Source organism: Stegostoma tigrinum, chromosome 27, assembly GCF_030684315.1.
Source record: "Stegostoma tigrinum isolate sSteTig4 chromosome 27, sSteTig4.hap1, whole genome shotgun sequence".
NCBI lineage: Eukaryota > Metazoa > Chordata > Chondrichthyes > Orectolobiformes > Stegostomatidae > Stegostoma > Stegostoma tigrinum.
The window spans coordinates 10,790,987-10,815,522 of NC_081380.1; the positions used below are offsets into that span (position 1 = coordinate 10,790,987).

A 24,536-nucleotide genomic window follows, 5' to 3' on the forward strand; every position below is an offset into this window, starting at 1 on the left:
CTATCACAATTGGAGCAACGCCCGGACCCCTTCAATATTTGTAGAGTAGACATGCCCTAATGTAGTTGAAGACAATGTAAAGTTCTTTTTGAGAAGTAGATCAAATCTCCAGTAGATGAAGCCTGATGACTGAACCAATGTTATAAATAAAGATGCACATGCTCCCACTTCCTGATGCGAAAATCCCACAGTCATTTATGAACGCTTGTGGCTGTTGCCGAAGAAAAGCACCCAGTGTTCTGTGGCATGAAAGCGTTCGGTGGTTGAGTCTACACATGGAATTATAGAGCGATATTTAGCCTGTGACTCCATAAAGCCTCCCCATTCATAATGATAGATTGTTACACTTTGGGTTTTTGCCCAATACTTTCCTTCATTTTCCCAGTTCAAGCACAGTTTAAAGAAGCTGTCCACTGAAACCTGGATTTTTTTTCCTAGAGTCAAAGCATTTTAAAACCCCAGGCCTATAAATGAACCTTAAGCCTATGCACTATGCCCATCACAACTTTCTGAAGGTTGGAAGCCAGATCGTGCGATATCACCAACCCACTGTGCGCTGACTTTAGTTACAAGGTGAAATAAGCAAAACAAAAACCAAGACACAAAACAGAACATAGACCAAATTCATACAATACTGAAATGGTCCGTTTGTTTGAAGTAAGAAGAGAAAGCGTGAATTCTTGAACATTTGGCAGTTGTACTGCTTCCTGGCTCAGCTCTTACTATTCACTACAAAGCTACTCATCATCCTTTCTGAACATCCTGCAATACGCAATCTATATGCACTTGGGTGGGAAGCTACTTTATTCCCAAGGTGACTGTTCTGAGGCAGATCATTGTGAAACTGGATCACTTGGATACTTATTAAGGTCCTTGGATCAAGTATGAAGTTATGCTTTTAAAAGTTTTGCGCATCCAGAGTATCACAAAATGCTTAAAACAGAGCCTGTTTTGTGCAACGTTGAACAAGTCTATAAGCTGTCGATGCACAATATTGTTTAGCAATTGGGAGCAACTAAAATACTCGGGCATTTCATTAGAGAGCCAACAAAACCTGAGTAGCACAGTCCCAGCAACATGTGTGGGTTCTTTTACATCAGACTGATTTCCTGTAAATATTGTATATGCACATTTGACATGGCAGTAGTAACTACACTTCAAATGTACATCACTGGGTTCCGAACAATTTGGGACTTTCTAAGCTTGTGAATGATGCTACTGCAAGTTTTGTCTTGTATTTGTATGTAAGTATATTGTTGTAGTGTAAGATTGGTGGTTAGACTAGGATCCTGTGTCATTTTCACTGTTTTGGCCTATAAATGTTAACAGTCTGGAATACTCTGCTACACTCCGAAATCTTATGATTTCAAATAAATCTGTTGGACTATAACCTGATATCGTGCGACTTCTGATTTTGTTCACCCCAGTCCAACACTGGCACCTCCACATCTCAAATTCATATGGTTTAAATATGCAAGATAAGATAAAGGCTAGGCAGACTGCACCATCTACTGGCTACAAGTGATAAGACTCTTTGGGATGAAGGAGTAGAATGAACTTTCTAATTTAAGATATGAGTAAGGCCAGCAATTTGTCATGGTGTGTTATTTTCCAACAGATTGCTCCAGTGTATCTTTTCTGGCCTCTTTTCTATGCTACAGAAGATTAATTTAATCAGGATATTTCAGAATGGCTGTGCTGCCTGTGTGTTTCAGCTTGTCTTGTATTGAACGAATTTTCCAAGTGGCTAGTCTCACTGAACTGTTTTCATCAGCTTCTGTAGCAAAACTGAAATTTAATGGTGGATGTCCACTGATCTTTTCTTGAATCAGCAAGTCATTATCAACTAGAAACTTCAGCCTCTCCTGCTTTGGCTGCAAGACAGAATATTAGCACTTTAAATATGCTACTGATATGCCACTGAGACGAAAGTTGTCCCATGTATTTAGGGCTCCTGGCCTAGCTGGTTCAGGATGTGGAGAAGATCATCTTGCCTTTAGTTTAAACCATACCTTAAGCTGAGAGGACAATGGGCAGATTGCTATGAAGAGAAAAAGGACAATAAGTGGCCAAAGGGTCCACGTTTCACAAGTGGATTTTGATTAATTTGACTTGAGAATAGAGACTTGCTATAGGAGGCAAAAATAAATTAATGATCAGTCACTCATAGAAACAAAGGAGGTTGAAGTAGAAGAGATAATGGGAACTGCAGATGCTGGAGATTCCAAGATAATAAAATGTGAGGCTGGATGAACACAGCAGGCCAAGCAGCATCTCAGGAGCACAAAAGCTGACGTTTCGGGCCTAGACCCTTCATCAGAGACCTCTGATGAAGGGTCTAGGCCCGAAACGTCAGCTTTTGTGCTCCTGAGATGCTGCTTGGCCTGCTGTGTTCATCCAGCCTCACATTTTATTATCTTAGGTTGAAGTAGAACATGGCCATTTGGCCCTTCGAGCCTGCTCTGCCATTCTTCACAATCATGGCTGATTGTCCAACTCAATAGCTAAATCCTGCTTTCTCCCCATAACCTTTGATCCCATTCGCCCTAAGTGCTATATCTAGTCACTGCTTGAATACATTCAATGTTTTAGTATCAACTACTTCTTGTGGTAATGAGTTCTGCAGGCTCACCACTCTTTGGGTGAAGAAATGTCTCTTTGTCACCGTCCTAAATAGTCTACCCTGAATCCTCATACTGTGACCCCTGGTTTTAGACACACCCACGATTGGGAACTTCTCCTGCACCAACCCTGCCCAGTGTCAACCAGTCCTGTTAGAATTTTGTAAATCTCCATGAGATTCCCCCCCAACATTCGTCTGAACTCTAGTGAAACCAATCCCAACCTAGTCGATCTCTGCTCGTACGTCAGACCCACCGTCCCCAGAATCAGCCTGATAAATCCTCGCTATGCTGTTTGGAGAGCATCTTTCCTCAGAAAAGAATAATAAAACTGCATACAATACTCCAGGGGTGGTCTCACCAAGGCCCTGTACAACTGCAACAACACATCCCTGCCCTTTTTCTCTTAAAATTCTCGCAATGAAGGCCAGTTTACCATTTTATCTTCTTTACCGCCCACTACACTTACATCCTTCAGCAGTTGGTACACAAGGATGCCTAGGTCCTGTTGCACATACTCCCCTCTCCCAATTTACAGCCATTCAAGTAGTAATCGGCCTTGCCTCCTTGTTTTTGCTTCTGAAGTTAATAACCTCACACTTGTCCAAATTATACTGCATCTGCCATTGATTTGCCTACTCATCCAACCTGTCAAAATCATGCTTAAGGAATTCTGCATCCTCATCACAGTTCACCCCCACCCAACTTGGTATCATCTGCAAACTTGGAGATATTGCATTTTGTACCCTCATCCAAATCATTAATATACCCTACGCTGGAACTCTTCACTTCAACGTGTCTGACTGCTGTCACTCTTCTGTGATTTTTTTTTTTTAAGGACTACACCCACTATCCAAAGACGACTCTTGGTCATCTTATTTTTCCCCATACATCCCAACCTCTCCTGACTCCGTGCCTCCTTCCCTTGGATCTGTCTTTTTTGTTCTTTGCTGTGTAACATGATGAAATATCTCCTTTCACATAAGGAATGCTGTGAAAGTACAAACTGTTGAGGAATTAATGTGTCTAAAGCAAACCCATTTGAGTAGTCTCTGTGTAGGAGGGTGCACAATCTTCCTGAATGCTTTTCTGACCTGCAGCTCTCTGTGGTCTCATGTTTAACGGATTTGTGGGAGACGATGTGATCCCTGATTGACCACTGTGAGCTGACACAACGGAAACTCTTGTAAATAAAAATACATCGTGACGAACATCTCGTAACCACTTCACTACAGCATTTACTTTAATCCCACTGTACTCTGGCCAGATCTGGTATTTGCAATCCATCTTCAATTTGTTTTTCTCGAACTTCTATCCTCTGCTTGTGACTAAACAGTTGGCTGAAGCACATCTCTGTCTACAAACCAAAGTCATTTTATTCCCTGCTATCCCTGAACTGTTACTTTGAGAAGGAAATTGGATATATCTATGTGAAAAGAAAATACTTACAGAATGATAAGGAGAGCGTTGGATCTAACTTGTATATTTTCGCAATGCTAACATAGACAAAACAGACAGAAGGGCTGCCTTTGTGTTGTAAGATTCTTTGATTCATGTGCTCAGCTGATTAACCAAATAAACTAGTTGATCTCCTACAGTTCTCATTGCTGGTGTGAAGACCTATGAACTTTATACAACATAATATTAATTATGAGGTGAACAGAGCAGTCGGAACCAAAAAAATAAATAAATGCAACATTGTGGACATGTGAACAATAAACTAATGGAACAGTGAGGTTAGTTAATCCATTCATTTGGAAGCACATGAGAAAAATGATAAATGGAACAATTGACATCTGCCTTGCATCTTTTCTATAATTTTTGCTTCTTGCCCTTTTGCCCATAAACTGATTTTCACTGCTTTCATCTCTATGGCTGTTCGGAAAAGTTAAAGGAAAAATGTTTCTGAAACCTCTTCAGTGAAAAAGAAGCACCCTATTGTTTACTAAAATACTTTAAATGGTTACATTGCACAGCATGGAAAGGTCGAAATACTCTTGAGAATTAATTTCTGATCTTGAAGTTTAGTGATAAAATAGAAAGGCTGATAGAAGTAAATTTCTTAGTTCGAATGAAAGAAACAGATCAAATTTGGAATTGAGCCGGAAAATAGTTTATTGACCAGTGGTCCCAGTTATCACAGGCCCAAACATGAGACACAAATCTGTCTGAGATGCCTGGCAGTTCCCTTGGCCAGAATTGCAGAAAGTATTGTCAAAGGCAACAGTTTACTGAAGAGAATTACTGTACTATTGTAGATGTTTGTAGATGATAACGTTCCCAGTGTTGAAGTAAAGCAGGACCATAAATCCACAGTGGAAGAGTAGCGTCTGCAGATTTTTTTTTTGTAAAGTCTGCAAATATTGTAACATTCATAATGGATCTCTCAAACTAAATGCAAATCATTTGAATGAAGAAAGGTATCAGAAACGGGCATTGATTAAAATAGGCACTATCGAAGTTAGAGAATTAAATAAATAAAGACATTTCTTGCATATAATTGAATTAACGCCAACTAATTAAATAAGTGATATTGAATGCCTGGATTGACTAGCAAGGAGGACCAGTAATTATAGATAATACAGTTAAAATCCAAATCAATTAATCAATGGAGCAATAGTTTAATTGTCTGTAGAAGTAATAATCTGCGAGACAGACCAAAGTTTAACAATGGTATTTGACATAAGGAGCCTTGCAAGGTGAATCATGGTTAAAATCTTGACTTTAAAAGGATTTCCAAGTATGTTGATAGCCATGTTACACCAGATATGATGGATATTATTCCATATATAACCAAAGTGTCAGATAGTTTGAACTGAAAATGTGGCATAAGATGTCCTTGCAGATGCGGTGTTATTGTAAGTAAATGACAGTCGGGTTTTTAATCCCTCTGTTTAACTTGCATTTAGTATGTTTTTCCTGCCAGTTCACTTCATTCCTCTCTTCCCTGAAGTTGCAGACCTTTGCTGGGACAGGGTTCAGAGGCAGCCTGTTTGAATCTAGACAGCAAACAGCAGTGCAGTTAAGGACGCATCAGGTTTGACCAAGACTAGTTGAATTTTGATTTGATATCGAAACTTGCCAACAGGCATCAGGGAATAATGATCAGGGCAGAGTTTTATTCTCCCCTTCACCCTCCTGCCCCCCTTCCTTTTCACACCATTGTAAAACCCAGAGTTGCAAGCGCATTTTAAGTACTGGCATAGTTTAAATCTTATGATTCACTGTAAATGAAGGATGAACCTGGAGGCTTCCTTTCTATGGGCTTGTCAGTCTATTCAGTGGCCATCAGAAGGCTTGCTACATTGTTAATGGAACCAGTGGTACTGCAAACTGTGCTGCCATACTGATGGTAGTCTGCATTGTATTCTGTTGTCACATGATGTGGTGAGCACATGATTGGTATGAGTATGAGGCAAGATGAGTAGTTTGCTGTCACTCAGATTTTGGATGAGCGTCAATGCAAGCAATCTGGGGAGAAGCCTAACAGGATTGTAAATTGACTCAGTTTAGCTTTCCTCTTGAGTTGTGCTTGCCTGTAATTTGTCTTATTGCCTGTAATGCTGTCACTTATGTAACAGAGAACAGTTCCCCTTTGTATGCAAAGTTGAAGGAGTCAGAGGGTCCTTTGGCACGGAGTGGCTTTGTTCTCTTTAGGTGGAACATTGACTTGTTGAGTTACAGCAGGTGCTGGCATAATATCCAAGAAGTAGAAGACTTGGCCACTCAGTGATTCCAGAGTAATGGAATTCTATTCCACATTTAATAACAGCAACATCTTTTTATATAGCCCTGTTAAGAGAACTGGTGAGAGATGTGAATGTTTTCATGATGCATGTTTTCATAATCTGGAGTGCTTTGAAATGGCGTTGGAAGAAAAAAAAAGTGGATGTAAGAAATATTGCAGGGCCACAGGAAAATAACAGGGGAAATGGAACTAATTGGCGGGCTCTTTCAAAGAGCTGGCACAGATATGATGTGTTGAATGACCCCTTCACTGCTGTATGATTGCAGTAAATACTTCACAGTGAGATTTCTGAAGAAAGTTTTGAACTGAGGAGAGAATGTGTCAAAAGGATCTGGGATAATGGTGTTCTAGACAGTTTGTTCAACAGTTTCAGACAAACAACCGAGAATGATGCATGCTGGTGAAATTTGCTCAGAGCTAGCTCAAGTTTCTCTGAACCAAGGTGTGCTCTGTCTGTATTCCCTTGCCCCGGTAATGTTTGAAAATGCAAACTGATTACCCTGCTGTGCCCTGACCGACATGTTCCTGCTGTAATTTACACAGAATGCAGATGTAACAAAGCAAATGACATCCTTTCGTCAAACACAAGAGGACATGGAACAGGTGAAGAAGGAGCTAGAGGAAACTGTGCATCAGTTGAAAGAAGATATTCAGCAAAAAGTGAGTGTATCTCAGTTCTCAGTGTATCAAGAGAAATCCCCTTCCAATGTTGCTTGATCTCAAAGCCTGTGTAACTTTGGAAACTGTTGCAGTAATTTTGATCCAACTCAGTGGGAGACTGATCTTCTGCACTACTTCTGTGGAGGGATTAATTTGTGCATCTACTTTTTCCTGCCCTCTTCCATGGTGTTGGGGTATTGTTTCACGTTTATCCCCTAGTTCCCTGCCAGCTAACCCCCCTAAACAGGCCCTCCTCTCCCAAGTCTCACTTCCTTTACGATCCTTTTGAAATGCATCCCTTGATCACCTGTTCTAACGTGTGGCTCAGTGTCACGTCTTTTCTGGTGACAGTCCAATAAAATACCTTGAGATGTTTTTACCATTATCACAGGCATGGTATATATACATGCTGTTGCTTGTGTGAGCATAGGCAGGGGATATTGATAGGATCTTTGATCTGCGGTTGTTTGAAATCCTGGCCATGCACATGCAGTTTTGTGAGAGACTCCTGCAGTGTGGTGTGGTCAGGTTTGTTTCTGGTGGTAATGTACCATATGATGGGCAGAAGAGACAGAAGCCTGTTTTTTATTTCTTCTGTGGTTTTTAAAATCTTTCAACAGGTGTAAAGTCACAGTCAGTCTGATGGTTTTCTTGCTGATAAATTTCTCATTCCTGAATCTACAGGATCAGGAGCAGAGTTGTGTCCTAGAAGCTCTGCAGAAGGAACTGAAATCGAGAAAGGAGGAGGTAGAGTCTCTGAAAACTTCACATGCAGACTCTGAAAAGGTGAGATGGCAATTACCATCCTCCAAAATTAAAGACCCACATTTGCAAATTTACTCTTTTTATATGTCCTCACCTTCTCTAGATGTGTTTTTCTTTAAATTCTAAACTTGCTACTCATCCCAATTTGGAGCTGCTCCAATGGTATTTCAGGACTATATTGAGACTTTGGAGATTTTCTTGAGGTGACAACTACCTTTTCCACATCCAAGCAGTCTGGAGGCGGGGAGTTTGCTTTGTGAGTGGGCAGGAGGAAGGTTCCAAACTTGTGTACACAACTTTAGCTTCCTCTGTGGAGCTACATTTTAAAAAGAAATGTTCAAGTCATATCCAGATTGCAGTCGTTCATGTTTGGAGAATCAATTCAGGATGAACCCCAATGTCTGAACCAATAACCTCAATCTTTCGTGAATGTTGCTAGTACCCTGTGAGCTCATTATTGTGCTTGATTCTCGCGAGAGTGAGCTGATCCTTGATGATAAGGTTTTAATTCGAGTCTATGTCTCCAGCAGTTCTTCAGTGAGTGTGATGTTTGCTGAAACAGGCTTGAAACTTGCAATAAGAGTTGTATTTATTTTATAGCTCAGCAAGGCTCTCGAAGGGGAAAAATAGATCATTTGAGTTTTAGAAAAGAAGCATTGCAGTGGGTAGAACAAAGGAGTTGATTCACTGATCTTCCTGATTGAAGGAAGCTTTGTTCAAACTTGTAACCAGAATGAGAGTAATCTGAATTTAGATCCTCTATCCTATCAGTCTACCTATTTATCTATGAACACTATGCTTACATGAACTGTGACTTTTGCCACAAAAGTCTTGGATTTTTACTTGAATTTTTACTTCTGAGGTGGGAGTATCCACCATGGATGTTTCCAGGCTGTACAAATCCAACTTGGGATAAAACGCCAGAGAAATTGGAATTCTCATTCCACAGCAGCTGAGTTCTTTGAGAATTGGGCTAGATGCCCCCAAAATAAGTACAAAAGCTGTCAGAGGCAGTCTGGGCTGATGTCTGCCTCAGTGCTCCAACACTCTGGCATTGTTTTCTGTTTTAAAAGATGTCATTAAATCAGCTGTCTAGTCTTCACCCACACACACTCTTCATGGCTCTATATAACCCCTACGCTAACTCATTGCAACTCCTGCTCACTCACCAGCCTCCATTTGCCTTTCACTTGCTATTCCAGTTAACTCTGTGCCTCCCACGGGAAGTCTTGGGATCCACAGTGATATCTTTTATAGACCCATTGATTGCATGTGCATTTCTTTAATGACAATGTCCCTTGTTAGAACAAACATTTAATTTGAGTGCGGAATCCCTTAAAGAAAGCAGCATGGGATTTGTTATCAAATTCCTACTTTAAAGAGTCTATAACCACTAGGAGCTGACAATCAAACTATGAAAAGGCACCTTACTATGGGAAAGGGTTGTGAAATTGGTCATGCAGCACTAATCCAATAATGGTATTCTTCAGGTTATGTCAATAGATGGCATGATATAACAAGCTTTTTTTTAAACACGCTCTTGGGATTCTTTTCAAAAATTTAAAGATCAGGAGTTTTAAATGTCCTGACAGTGCCTTTTGACTGAAACTTTTGATGGTTTCTTTTGACATTTTTGAAAATTAATGACAGTTTTGTGTCCATTCATACTGACTTTTAACAATACCAGAGAGTACCTTGCCTCTCCCAAAGAACAACTGACTCCCCAGAGATATCCCGTCCATATCGGGAGGTACATTATCTTCCCAGAATGCTATCCCAACACTTCAAAGTGCTCTGCAAAGTTTAGACCTGCTCATCCCAGGTCCAATCTGCACATCATGTTTCACGCACCTGGGTCGCAAAAATCAGATGTGAGTAGAGACAGCAGCTGATCATATATTGGCAACTGCATTTATGGACCACGTGCTAAAATTGACATGTCTCAATCCCCACTCGCACAAAGATGGTGGACCCTGTGTTTGGGACAGGACTTTCAATTTCACCCTTCTCAACTATTTTTGCAATGATGCTGAGACAGTCTGCTTTTGTGAAAATTCAGACCTTAAATTATGAGGTCTGGAAGACTATGTTTGTTTTCTCTTGAGTATAAAAGACAATGAGTGATCTAATTAAAATCTCTAAGATGATTGAAGGTCATTTAGCTCAGTTGGCTGGATGGCTGATTTGCAAAGCATACTGATGCCAACAATGTGGGTTCAATTCCTGCGCTGATTACCATTAAAGAGTCTCCTTCTCAATATCTCCCCTCGCTTGAAGCGTGGGGCCCTCTGGACATCTCTTTCATGAGAGCGTAGTCCCATGGTCTGGTAAGACTCTGGCCACTTTACCTTTTATCTAAGATGATTAAAGGAATTGAAAGGATAGATTGAAAAAAAAAATTGTTTCTTTTGATAAGAGAGTTCGGTACAAAAGGGCATAACATTAAAATTGGATTTCTAAAACACTCTTGAATGGCCTACATCTGTTTCTGTGTTCCCGGAGAGAAGCAAGTGTTCATGTTGCAGGCTTATGACCTCTCATTCAAACGTTGTGTTCCTTTACCTGTTCTACTTGGTCTATCAAGTTTTCTGAGAAGTAAATAACAGTGTACAAACTGAATTCCAATTACAGTGCTGTAAAAGCATTCACTCTTTAAATTCATAAATGAAAGTGTACTTAGGTTTTTTTTCATTATGGTGTACACTGAACAACAATCATTTAAAAAAAAATCAAATAAGGCAAAACCTGGTGGAAAACATACTTTTAGTTTCAGTAAACGATGTCACTTTATTCCTGTTGCACCTCTCCTGCCAGGTGAGCACAGGGATGGCATCAACAATTGAATCCCTAACGTCAGAGAAGAAGGCGCTGTCTGAGGCTGTGGATCAGAAGGAGAGCATGTTAACTGCACTACAAGATGAGCTACAGCAGCTAAAGGATGCTCTGTCAGCAGAGAGGGACAGTACCAACCAAACAGTTGAGGGGCTGCAGAACCAGCTGAACGAAAAAGTAAGCATTGAGTGATTCCGGTTAGGGTTCACAAGTCAAAAAATCTTTTAATATTTGTTGAATATCTGAAGAACATACCCAGTTCAGTTGCATACTTAAATTAATAACCTGCCTGTGTTGCTCCTTTGGGTGGATCTTTAACATTTACCAGAATAATTTAAAGCATTATCCTCATGACAACACTTCCTGACATTGCAGCATTCTCTGTGTCTGACACTGAAGATCTAGAGTTTGAACTGAACTATTCAGCCGTGAATGATGTATAACTGCTTCAAACTGCCTTGCAAGGTTCCGTTGCTCCATCTTCCTCTGTGTCATAGTTCACCCAATTTCCCCATCCCCAAACTGGGTGTGCGTATATCTGTAATATTGTATAGCTGTACTTTGTTTATGTTGTGCTGTGTATCTGGGCTGGGCATACAAATTTCAAATGTATGCTGGTGGCTTCAAGTACTTTATATTTTTAGGAGAACCATGAACAGTCTCTGGAGAAGCAGTTACTCGATGAGCAGTTTGCTCTACTGTGCTGTACTTTGGAGGAGGCAGAGGGAATTGTACAGGATGCACTCAGCAGGTTGGATGATCCCCTTCATGTTGGCTGCACAAGTTCTGCAGGTAAATACAAAAAGCAAGTGGTGATAAGGCTGATTAGTGGTTGAATCAAAATTTAGGTTAAATAGCTAATTGTAAAGGTCTGTGTGTTAAGTACTTTGAAGGTGATTTATGTGAAAATTTGAGGTAGGACGCTTAGGGAGGAAGGAGACACATTATAGCTGGAATACAGTCCTTCAACCACAGTTCAAATGGTACCCAAAAAGAGAATAGTTGACTCCCATTAAATCATGACAGCTTGACATTGCTTAGCATGGCTGAGAAAAGCAAGAACCAGTGCTAGCCTTGTGAAAATTCACAATCGACTGCCTTCTGTTTCTATGGAAAACAAAAAATCTAAGTCCCAACATCATCATATTGATAGTTGAGGGATAGACAGCCAAGTCAGAACCAGTAATTGCTCTTGTTGTTTCTCATGTCGGTGTCTCTCCTTGCAACCTGTTTGGACAGCCTAAACAAGTTTAGGAATTGGGACTGAAACATTCAGGTAGCAGACTGACGAGTCAGGAAATAGATGAAATAACTTTGAATATTCATTTGACTAATTAGCCATCAGTGAAATCCTCCAGCAGCCTTGTTATTGGTCTGGAACACCGTAAACCAGTGAGGAGTGAGCTTTACCCCTATGGAGCAGGAACTGCACACAGCAGTAACTGTGTATTGATATTTGTATCACAGTTTGCCTTTGATTGTAGAAACTGATGGAATCAGGAACACCATTCTGATTGTCACCTGGGGATAAATTCTGGCTTTGATAAAGATCAATTTACCAGAATCTGCTCCAGGCTTAGCATATAGAATTGCTGGCTTCATCTGGGTTTATACTATAATGTATTAAAGCAAAGGGTGCCATAGAGAGCTAGTCCAGTGGACCTCAACGAGACGAATTCCCAGGGAACACAGGGCTGCCCTCCAGGGAGAAATTGTGGAGACTGGCACTGTATTGTTTAGCATTTAAAAGAACGAGAGGTGATCTGATGAATAAATCAAAATTTTTCAAGGGCTGCTGACAAGATGTTTACTTATGTTCACTGATGGCTACTTATATTAGTGTCCTAGTTCTGCAGGCAAATACAGAAAACAAGATTCGTTTAGGTCGGCCAGAGCCTAGCTTAAATTACTAGTCACATCCCTGGTATGACGATAATGCAGGAAAATGATACTGAGGTAGATCATTAACCAAGATCTAAAAAGGCAGTGTAGACACAAGGGGCCGAATGGCCTACTCCTCCTGCTGCTACACTCCAATTAAAAAATTCTCTAGCACCCACATATTTAATGAAGCTCAATATCGAAAGCCTTGCTTTGGAAAATCATCTTGTTTTTCAATGGTTGTGTTACTTAGAGAATCAGGACAGGGTACCTTTGGGGATTTTTTTCAATTCCTTAGACCCCAAACAAAAATGTGATATGTTTTTGATATGGATTAAGCAACCGTATGCTTAATATGGTTGATGCAGCTTTAAGTTCGTGAATGTAAGTTATAACTGACTGGATTCCTTACTGCAGTCGTTTGCTTTCTGCAGATTATCTCATCACAAGAAGCCAGGTTGCACTGGATTCCCTCAACAGGCTACAGGATGGACACGCACAGTATCTGTCTGACAGATCAGGTAGGATTTACAAAGTGCACATGTGATAATCATTGATAAATCAAATCAGTTGCTACTCAGTGTATTGGATATGACTTCATGCAGTTCATTTAATGACAGATTTTAATTCACTTTGACTGCAACAGACAGGGACCTCATTAGAATATTCAAAAAGGATCCTATTATATCAGCAAAAGCAATTTTAGGCTACTCATCATCGAGCACACTCTAGTATTGGGCAGAGTTAATTTTAGAACTGTAATTATTGGTTGTATTTAAGAGGACTCGGATGGTTGGTATTGGTTTTCTTTGGTTATTCACATGGAATTTGCTTCCTTAAATATTTGTTCTGGTTCTTCATTGTTAACAAGTTCAGGACTTAAGATGGGCGACAACCTAGTTGCAAGTTTGGATGCAGAAAGAGGAGCCACAGGAGTTGGACCAGCAGCTGGACTGTGGGGATAAGATGCTGCTCGTAAAGCCATACCTATTGCATCGAATTGATTGACCCAGAGTTACTTGGCTGGAATTGACTGGGCAGCAGTTTATAAGGAAGCTTCTCTGATCAGACAGGGTGCCTCAGACTTGTGCAGTATCCTCCAGCATATCCAGAGCTCACTCTGCTAGATGGCCATGTGTTGCTGTGGCAATGCAATTCATCATTTGCCTTGGATTCATTCCATGCTGCAACAGGTGACATTGAGAACAGTAGTTAGTCTAGTCTGCGAATACACCAAGGAAGCCACATGCTCCCTTTGCTCGGGTTAAATAGATCAGATTCCCAATTGACAATATCAGTCAACACGAAACGGCTTTGAGATTTTCTGCAGGAGCAGGCTTTCCACAATTATCATAAATGAACTAAATGGCATTGCATCTATCCATTTGGTCGTCCAGCAAGATACCATTCAATCAATTAAGAACGTGAGTTATTGAATCATGCTGGTTTGTGCCCAATTTCCTGATTGAAAGATTTACTTTATCTAGCAAGTTTATCAAACATAGGACATCCAAAATGACTTATAACAATGAAGTGCAGTCACTTCGTAATGTAGCAAATACTTACATACAGCAAGACTCCCTCAAATGACAATCTGATAATGACCAAATCATCCATACGATGATATTGGTGGTGGAATAAATATTAATCAAGGCATTGAAGCTTCTCCTGTTCTTTTTCCAAATAGTACCAATGGATGTCCTCACTGGGGGAAGTTTATTTCTCAGATTAGAGAATCATTTAAGATGTGGTACCTCTGGTAGTACAGCACTCCTTTGGTACTGCACTGGAGTGACATCTCAGATTATGTACTTAAATTGTGGGAGTGGAGTTTGAACCAACAATTATTTCTGACATAGCAAGAGGGTTACCACACTCCATGATCAAGACAGTTTCGTTTCACAGCAGTTTTGTGGGTCAGAAGGCAATAAAGCTAAGTACAGGGATGATAAAAATTAGAATAAGGGCAGCAGAGGGGTGGATGAGCTCAGGCTTATGGAGGGTGGATGATGGAAAGTCAGTGAGAACAGTAAATGAAATGTCAGGTCTGTTTGTAACAAATGCAGTTTTGGGCCCCGTATCTCAGCAAGGATGTACTGGCCCTGGAGCAGTTTCAGAGGAGGTTCACAAGAATGGTCCCAGGAATGAGAAGGTTAACATATGAGGAACATTTGAGGACTCTGGGACTATACTCAATGGAGTTTAGGAGGATGAGGGGGGATCTAATTGAAACTTACAGAATGCTGAATGGCCTTGACAGAGTGCTTGTTAGGAAGATGCTTCTGTTGGCCGAGGAGACTCTGACCTGAGGGCATGGTCTTGGAGTAAAGGGAAGACCTTTCAGAACAGAAATAAGGAGAAACTTCTTCAGCCAGAGAGTGGTGAATCTATGGAATTCACTGCCACAAGACTGTGGAGTCATTTATTGTACTTAAGAATGAGATGGATAGGTTCTTGATTATCAAGGGGATCAAGGGTTACGGGGAGAAAGCAGGAGAATGGGGTTGAGGAACCATGATTGAATGGTGGAGCAGATTCAATGGGTCGAATGGCCTAATTTCTGCTCCTATGTCCTTGTGGTCTTATGGCCTTAAAAACAAGGGCACACGTTGCAGCAGCAAATAAGCTGAGCCCCAGCAGAGGCATGGAACTTAATTCAGGTTGATGTAGCTAATGTTGTTGACCGAGAGGATGTGCAGTTAGAAATTAAGGTCCGGCTCAAAGGCAAGCTGGAGCTGTGAACAGTGTTTCATCCTGAGACATTGTCTGGGAATCAGATGAGTTCATGTGAGGGAATAGCATTTGTCATCTAATTAATGTTGTCCTATTGAATCATAGTATCTACAATGCAGTTGGAAGCCATTCAGCCCATTTGAGTCTGCACTGACCCTCTCAAAAGCATCCTACCCTATCCCTGTACTTACACTTACATAATTAACCCACTTAGCCTGCACATTCCTGATTTTAGCATGGCCAGTCCACCTAACCTGTGTATCTCTGGGCAATGGGAAGAAATAAGAGCACCTGGAAGAAGCCAACACAGACATGGAGAATGTGCAAATTTCACACAGTTGACGAAAGCTGGAATTGAACCCGGCTCCCTGGCGCTGTGAGGCAGCAGTGCTAACCACAGAGTCACTGTGCTGCCCCTGTATATGTACTGTAAGCACACTGGGAGAGCTGTTTTGACAAAACTTTGATAAGGAACAAGAATCTTTTACTCCCATCACCTAATTGTTCTCTAAGAGAGCAGCTATTGCCTAGTGTACACTTTTATTGATGAATAATTTCCCATTGTTTCAGTTAGATTAAATTTAATGATTAAATCTAAATAATTTTCAATTACGACATCTACTAACTACTGAACGAAAGTACAAAACCAATCAAAGAGTCAGACAGGGCAAGTGCTTGAGAATAGTTTATTAACCTCAAGGTTATCTTTACACTGAATCAGAGTAAGCAAGTAATTGCCAGTTGCAATTAACTGACAAATGAATATAATCTGAGCTGTGTGTTCGTACACCTTCCTCTGGGATGGCTCAGTGATTAGCCTCCTTCTGTGAAAGTGCCTTTTATTCTGCTTGAATTCTCTTCCTCAGGGTAATTCCATATGCTTTGCTATCTGTTTCTGGAGCCACTGGTAGAAATCTTTCCTTCAGACAATCTGAAAATAAAATTGCACGTTTAAGTGACACTCTTGGGTCTTTATGCTACTAGCTGGTGGAACTCCGTTTCTGTAATTGCTTTTCATCTGTAATAGTTGTATTTTTGGGATTCTTTTGTGGAACTTGTCTCTCTTAAGCTAATGTAGGCATCTAACAGTTTTTAAAAAAAAGCTTGGGAATCAGATGTGTGTCAAAGCACTCACTTGTGGTCATGAGTGATTTTAATCTGCACATAGATTTAGCAAATCGAATTAGCCATAATGCCGTAGAGGAGGAATTCTTGGAGTATATACGAGACGGTTTTCTTGAACAATATGTGGAGGAACCAGCTGTAGAGTAGGCCATCTTAGACTGGGTAATGAGGCTGCGTAATGATAAGGGAATCATTGCCAATCGAACTGTATAAGACCCCTTGGGGAAGCGCAACCATAACATGGTAGAATTTTTTTCTCAGGATGGAGAGTGAGGTTGTTGATTTGGAGACTAGGGTGCTGAACCTTCATAAAGAAAGCAGTGATTATATGAGTTGTGAGTTGGCTTTGAAAGATTGGAGAGACTTATCTAAAGGGATAATAGTGGATAGGCAACGTCAAAGATTCAAGGAACTCATGGGGGAGCTGCAACAACTGTTTATTCCTGTCTGTTTTGCAAAAGCAAAATGGGTAAGAGGACCAATCCATGGCTAACAAAGGAAATAAGTCATAGTTTTTGATCCAAGGAAGAAGCGTAATGATTTGCCAAGAAAAATAATAAATCTGAGGATGGGGGCAGTTCAGAATGCAGCAAAGAAAGACTAAGGTTGATTAAGAAGGGGAAAATACAGTAAAGTAAGCTTGCAGGGAACATGAAGACTGATGCTAAGAGTTTCTATAAGTACATGAAGTGAAATAGATTGGTACAAATGTAGGCCCCCAACAGTAGAAATGGAAAAAAGTACAATAGGGACAAACAAATGGCTGATGAACTGAATACATACTTTGGTTCTGTCTTCACAAAGGAGGGCACAAATCAGATAGCACAATTTTTAGAGGATGCAAGATTCGGTGAGAGGGAAGAACTGAGGGAGATCGATAGTAGTAGAGAAATGGTGCTGGGAAAATTGTTGGGATTGAAGGCTAATAAATCCCCAGGACCTGATCATCTACTTCCCGGAGTATTTAAGAAAGTAGCTCTAGAAATAGTGGATGCATTGGTGGTCATCTTCCAGGATTCTGTAGATGCTGGAACAGTCCCTGCAGATTAGAGGGTGGCTAATGTCACTCCAATACTCAAAAAGAGAGGTAGAAAGAAAACAGGTGAGAAAACGTAGACTGGTGAGCCTAACATCGAAACTGGCAAAGTTCTCAAATCCATTGTCAAGGATTTTATATCAGAGCGTTCAGAAAGCTGTGGCAGGGTCAGACAGACAGAGCGTGGATTTATGGAGGGGAAATCATGCTTGACAAATCTGTTGAAATTCTATGAAGATGTAAGTAGTAGAGTTCACAAGGGGGAGCCAGCATATTTGGACTTTCAAAAAGCATTTGACAAAGTCCCACATAAGAGATTAATATACAAGAATAAAGTGCATGAGATTGAGGGAAGTGTATTGAGATGGATAGGAAACTGGTTGGCAGAGAGGAAACAAAGTGTAGGCATTAATGGGTCCTTTTTAAATTGGCAGGCAATAACTGGTGAGGTGCCACAGGTCTTGGTGAAGGGACCTCAGCTATTCACAATATATATTCATTATTTGAATGAGGAACAAAATGTAACATCTCCAAGTTTGCAGATGATACCAAATTAGGTAGGAGGATGAACTGTGATGAGGATGCAGAGTCCCTTCAGCGTGGTGTCGACAGGTTAGGTGAGTGGGTAAATCAATAGCAAATGGAGTATAATTTGGATAAATGTGAGGTTACTAACATTGGAAGCAAAAACAAGAAGGCAAGGCAGATTACTACGTGAATGGCTGTAAATTGGGAGAGGGAGCATGCAGTGGGACCTGGGTGGCCTTGTACACTAGTCGCTAAAGGTCCGTATGCAGGTGCAGCCGGTTGTAAGGAAGGCAAATGGTATGTTGGCCTTCATTGTGAGAGGTTTTGAGAACAGGAGCAGGGATGTATTGTTGCAGTTGTACATGGCCTTGGTGAGACCTCAACCTAGAATATTGTTGTAATTTTGGTATCCTTTCCTGAGGAAAGACGCTCTTCCTCTCGAGGGAGTGCAGCGAGGATTTATCAGGCTGATTCCAGAGATGGTGGGTCTGACATACAAGGAGAGATTGACTAGGCTGGGATTGTTTTCACTAGAGTTCAGATGAATGAGGGGGGGGATTTCATAGAGATGTATAAAATTCTATCAGGACTGGACAGGGTAGATGCAGGGCGGATGTTCCAGATGGTGGAAGTGTCTAGAACCAGGTGTCATAACATGAGGATTCTGGGTAAACGATTTAGAGGAGAGATGAGGAGACATTTCTCCACACTAAGTGTGGTGAGCCTGTGGAAGTCATTACCACAGAAAGTAATTGACACCAAAACACTAAATATATTCAAGGGGGGATTAGATGTAGCACTTAGGGTGAATGGGATCAAAGGTTATGGGGAAAAGGCAGGATTAGACTTTGAGTTGGATGATCAGCCATGATCATGAAGAATTACTCTCATCACAGTTGAGGCACTTAGAGGGCCACTTCAGAGTGCAGTTAAGACTGAAGCAAATTGCTGTGGGTTTGGAATCATATACAGACCAAGATTGGCAGATTTAAGGGCATCAATGAATCAGTTGGGTTTTTATGACATCTAGGGTAGTTCCTGGCCACATTATTTATTTATTGTTTATGTTTGATTTGTTTTATTAACTGAATTTAAATTTTTGATCAAGAGACATCAATTAGTTAGTCAAAGCTGCTGGTTGTAGAAATACTGGTGTATGGCTATGTCAATGTATCACTGCACCACTGTGTCATTATTACATAAACATTAGTCAGAATAGTTCCTCCAATTTTTGGCCTAATTAACTCAAACTACTGTATTAGTGCCACTGCCACTAAGTTTGGTTTATTGACAGTTGCAGATGTTAGGTGCGTCAAATGGTAATTGATTACCTCAATCTCTCAGTTTTTTTTAGTACTATCTGTTTTTATACAGAGAACTGATTTCTGTAGTCAGGTGAGGAGTTGCAGGTCTATCTGTCCTTCTGAAAAGCATCTGCTTCTCTTGCCTTTGAAATGCCTTGCTTCCACTCGTGTTCACTGTTCTTAGCCTTTCTGCATATCTCTCAGTTCTGCCAGAATACTGGCTATGTTTAAAGGATACCCTTAGGGAAATTTTAAGATCGTTGCATTGATGTATTGCGTTTTATGTTTTTGTTGTCAAATGCACATCAATCAAAAATAGTGGTTAAGGGAGGAAAATATGGATGAATTGCTCCTGTTCTTAAATACAGGCAGTCCCTGGGTTATGAACGGGTTCTGTTCTTGAGTATGTTCAGCAGTCAATTTTTACGCAAGTCAGAACACTGTGTGACATAAAATAGCTGTCCATAAGTGCGAGTGCACATTCACATGTCAGATCCTTAATAATAAAAGGACATTTTGTAAATATGAGCTTTCATAAGATGGACGTTCATAAAGCAGGGTTGCCAGTATTATGATTCAGTTTTTTGCTGGACAGCACATACGTGCGTTATCAGATGCACTGCATACATTTTTTACAAATTCTTTCATGGGATGTGGACACCACTGGCTGGGCCAGCATTTATGGCAGTTCCTAATTGCCCAGAGGGCATTAAGAGTCAACCGCATTGCTGTGGGCCATTCCCTAAAGGACATTAGCGAACCAGATGGAATTTTTCCTAATGATCGACAATGGTTTCATAGTCGTCATTAGACTCTTATCTCCAGATTATTATTGAATTCAAATTCCACATCTGCCATGTAGAATTCGAACCAGGTCCCTAGAACGATATCTAGGTCTCTGAATGCATAGTCTAGTGATTATATCACTAGGCCTACCATTATCATTCTCTTAAGGTCTTGCATGAGAAGTGACTACAGGTGCTGACACCCACAGACCTGCGTGCTTGCAAGAGCCTGGTTAGTGCTTATGGAGCAGGAAGGGTAGAAATGATTTATAAAGAAGACATGAGAGTATTTTGTGTCTCTTGAGTTAGCTGTTATCATTGGCTTTATTTTGTGATCTTTTCCTAATCATTTTGCTTTTGTTTTCCAGATGTCAGAAACCTTTTGCAGTCAGTCACTCTTTTTACCCATTTGATGGGGGACACCATTGTCCAGGGCAGTGCCACCTCCCACATGGTGCCAATGGAACAGGCAGACCGTAAGTAACGAACTCAATCTGCCCTTGCATGTAAGTGGCTTCAAAAAGCAGCAGGTTACTTTTGTCAACCAGCTTGCACTCTCTCAACACAAGTGCTGTGATGCTTACCGAAGCTTGACTCTCGGTTTCTAGAAAGTACAACAGATTTTACTGATGAGACAATCTTATCATCCTGTATCTTGAACTCATGCCATTAAAGAGGGTTCTCACTAAACAGTGGTCTGAAGTCAGCAGGGTGTCACCAGGTAAAACCCTGATACTTTGATCATAATCTAAATGAGAGGAGGATAATATATGCAAACAAGAGGGAATATGCCTGAAATGTGCTGTGTCACTTTGCAAATATGTTCCACATTACATCAACTTCTGCCACATATACCCTTTCTTTTAGATTGTTAGCCATTATTTAATTATAAAGTTTTACTTTATAATTAAGTCCCTTCAAAAATCCAAAAGACATCATTACTACGTCCATAAGGTCCTGTGCTAAGTTGACTGATTTCACTTGTAGCATCAGATATTGTGGTTATTACAATTTATCTGGTTCTTTTGAGCTACACATAAGAAAAATTAGTCATTACCATCTGACTGAATCTCAGTGCAGTGAACTTGTTGTGAACGAATGTCCACAAACATGATTGACCTTAGCCGTGAGTCCCACCCATGATCGGGCATCTTGTGATAGCTCACTGTCTCGAATAATTCATGAAGAATGACCACTTGGCTGTAAGGACAGAAAAAATCAGCTCTTCGTTTTGGGAGAAGAAATTGAGGGGAAGACAGAAATAAGTTCTTCAGCACTCATTGGGCCTCTGAACAAAACTAAATTATGTTTTGTATTTAATTGGATGGGATAGATCATGTTATTAAATAATTTAAGAACTAATCACCACTGAATTATTTAAAATAATGAGTAGATCCAAAGGAAGGTATTGGGCACATTATTTAGAAATGTTAGCAGCAAGGATGAGAGGTGTTTTATCCAAAAGAATATATGATAATGTGGGCTGAGGCTCCATATTTAGGACGAATGTAACAGGTTGAGGGGTGACCTTATTTGGAACCTTATCGGTTGAGGGGTAAAGAACAAGGGTTTTGTTTAAAACTAGTGGGCATATATTTAAGGTGAGAGGAAAAAGGATATGAGGGACAACCTTTTTTACAGAGAGTGGTTATTGGTATGAACTGCCAGAGAAAGTGGTGGATGCAGGTGCAGTTACAACTTGGACAGCAGTGGATGCTCCTCATCATCAGAACAACAACAGTGTCAGCTGAACTCAGGTGGCCACACATTGGAATGGCACTTTATTCCTGTCGTACCACTTGGTTCGTATCAACCAAATCAGCATTGGCTTAGTAATGGATCACTTACTTCAAGCATAGGATGACTGTTTCTTCCTATTCTTTCTCATGTTCTTTCTCTGTTCAAATTTTTTCCCTTCTTTCCTCTTGGAATTCCCTCTTTATTTCAGCTTCCTCCCTTTTTTACCACAGTCTCACACTGACCTTTTCTCAGCCCTCTTTTGTCTGCCTTCCCCACTGATACTCCCTCCCTGCTTTTCTCTGTGATTAATTTCTTATGACATTTCATCGTCATGAATTTTGATGGCTTTGATATGATGCAGCCTTTCCTGACTGACCTAAGTATCAGTAGCTCCTGAGGTGTGGCTTATTTATAAATATGTTAAATGTGGTTTCTGCTTTTTCTCAAAAATAAGTAGTAGGTTAGGAGGAAAATCTAGTCTATTTGTTAGAATATTCTGATTCTGTTTGATCCTGTAGACATTATTGAAAAGAAAATCTATGGCTGAAGTAATCAAACCAGTGAGCAGGTTTATTTTGATTTCACTGCCCAGTTTATTTCCCCTTGTATTTTGCAGTCATTGATTTCATACTGTGGACTGCCAGTTAGCTGATAGTAATACTTGGCACCTCATCTAAATTGCTGCTGTTGGATTTAAGTCCTCACTAGAAATATTAGCAGGCTATTTGGCCATAGCTAAACTTTGCTCCAATGTTCAATAATCAAGAAACACTGTATAACCTGAGGTGCAGGGATGCTGACTGATCTTTGTCATTCCTTAACCCACAGCTTCAAAGAAGCTCCTTTAGTTCAATATCATTACAACCATGTTGACCAAGGAAGGAGAAAGCTGTAACTGACCTTTGAGTAAAAGCCCTGTCAACAGGATATGTTTGATTGCAATTGAAGTTTTGTGGTTGTATGATATTGACCACAACTTATGTTGGTTCTGTTTCCTCACTGCCAGGTCTGTTGGAAGCGTGTAAGCAATGTGGTAGTGAGGTACTTGCCTACTTTTCCAGTTTGAAGGACGCAACAACTTTGAGCAAAGCAGATTGCACAAAAGTGAGAGAAAGTCTGAACCAGATAAACACAATAGGAGAGGTAAGAGGTTAACCTTCTCTTTAAATTTGAGTAAAAAATATTGGATAGGCTGAGAACTGAAGCACATCATCAAGCACCCTCGTGATTCATTCCATGCTGTCAGTTTTGCTCACAGAGTGTAAAGTTGAAATACTGTGGCAGAGATCCTGCAATGTTAATTTTGTTTCTCTGTCCACTATTACTGCAAAAGGAATACCATCCCAATGGAATGATTGCCCTTTAATATTCCCCGTCCATTTCTAAGACATTTACCCATGATGGAGTTCATTTCCATAGTTATTGGATACCAACCAGTCTCTCATCCAAGCAACCATACTAGAAACTCATCATCAGCTCTTGTAGAGCCAAACCTGTATTGATGTGGTGTCCATTAGGACTCAGGGACATGAACAGTGATTGATGTTTTTTTTTATTTTTAATGTTCTACCTCACAGCGAGTTTTGAGAAGATTTGTAGCTCAGGTTGAGGTTCTGGATGTAAGTTTGCTCGCTGAGCTGGAAAGTTCATTTTCAGAAGTTTCGTCACCATTCTAGGTAACATCATCAGTGAGCCCCCGGTGAAGCGCTTGTGTTATGTCCCTCTTTCTATTTATCTGTTTAGGTTTCCTTGGGTTGGTGATGTCATTTCCTGTGTTGGTGATGTCATTTCCTGTGTTGGTGTCATTTCCTGTTCTTTTTCTCAGAGGGTGGTAGATGGGCTCCAAACTCATGGAGTTCCGGTTGGAATGCCATGCTTCTAGGAATTCTCATGCATGTCTCTGTTTGGCTTGTCCTAGGATGGATGTGTTGTCCCAATCAAAGTGGTGTCCTTCCTCATCTGTATGTAAGGATACGAGTGATAGTGGGTCATGTCGTTTTGTGGCTAGCTGATGTTCATGTATCCTGGTGGCTAGCTTTCTGCCTGTTTGTCCAATGTAGTGTTTGTCAAAGTTTGTGCAAGGTATTTTGTAGATGACGTTCGTTTTGCTTGTCTGTATAGGGTCCTTTAAGTTCATTAGCTGCTGTTTTAGTGTGTTGGTGGGTTTGTGGGCTACCATGATCCCAAGAGGCCCGAGTAGTCTAGCAGTCATTTCCGAGATGTCTTTGATGTAGGGGAGAGTGGTTATGGTTTCTGAGCCCGTTTTGTCTGTTTGTTTGGGTTTATTGCTGAGGAATCGGCGGACTGTGTTCATAGGTACCCGTTCTTTTTGAATACGCTGTGTAGGTGATTTTCCTCTGCTCTGCGTAGTTCCTCTGTGCTGCAGTGTGTGGTGGCTCGTTGGAATAATGTTCTAATGCAGCTTCGTTTGTGGGTGTTGGGATGGTTGCTCCTGTAGTTCAGTATTTGGTCCGTATGTGTTGTTTTCCTGTAGACGCTGGTTTGAAGTTCCCCATTGGCTGTTCGCTCTACTGTGACATCTAGGAATGGCAGTTTGCTGTTGTTTTCCTCCTCTTTTGTGAATGTTATGCCAGTAAGGGTATTATTGACGGTCTTGAAGGTTTCCTCTAATTTGTTTTGTTTAGAGATGACGAAGGTGTCATCCACATAGCGGACCCAAAGTTTGGGTTGGATGATTGGCAGAGCTGTTTGTTCGAGTCTCTGCATTACTGCCTCAGCTAAGAACCCTGATATCAGAGATCCCATGGGTGTTCCGTT

The 24,536-nt window shown here is 40.7% G+C and overlaps 1 protein-coding gene across 2 annotated transcripts in view; it reads left to right on the forward strand.

The window, feature by feature from the left end:
• Positions 1-24,536, forward strand: part of hip1 (huntingtin interacting protein 1) — a 333,480-nt gene that overhangs the window by 280,889 nt on the left and 28,055 nt on the right. For both annotated transcript variants that reach the window (XM_048557274.2, XM_048557275.2), the window contains exons 16-22: positions 6,913-7,029; positions 7,714-7,815; positions 10,609-10,803; positions 11,271-11,418; positions 12,942-13,028; positions 20,387-20,494; positions 22,765-22,901. In XM_048557274.2, coding sequence (XP_048413231.1) covers positions 6,913-7,029; positions 7,714-7,815; positions 10,609-10,803; positions 11,271-11,418; positions 12,942-13,028; positions 20,387-20,494; positions 22,765-22,901 — 894 coding nt within the window. The remainder of the gene's footprint in view (positions 1-6,912; positions 7,030-7,713; positions 7,816-10,608; positions 10,804-11,270; positions 11,419-12,941; positions 13,029-20,386; positions 20,495-22,764; positions 22,902-24,536) is intronic.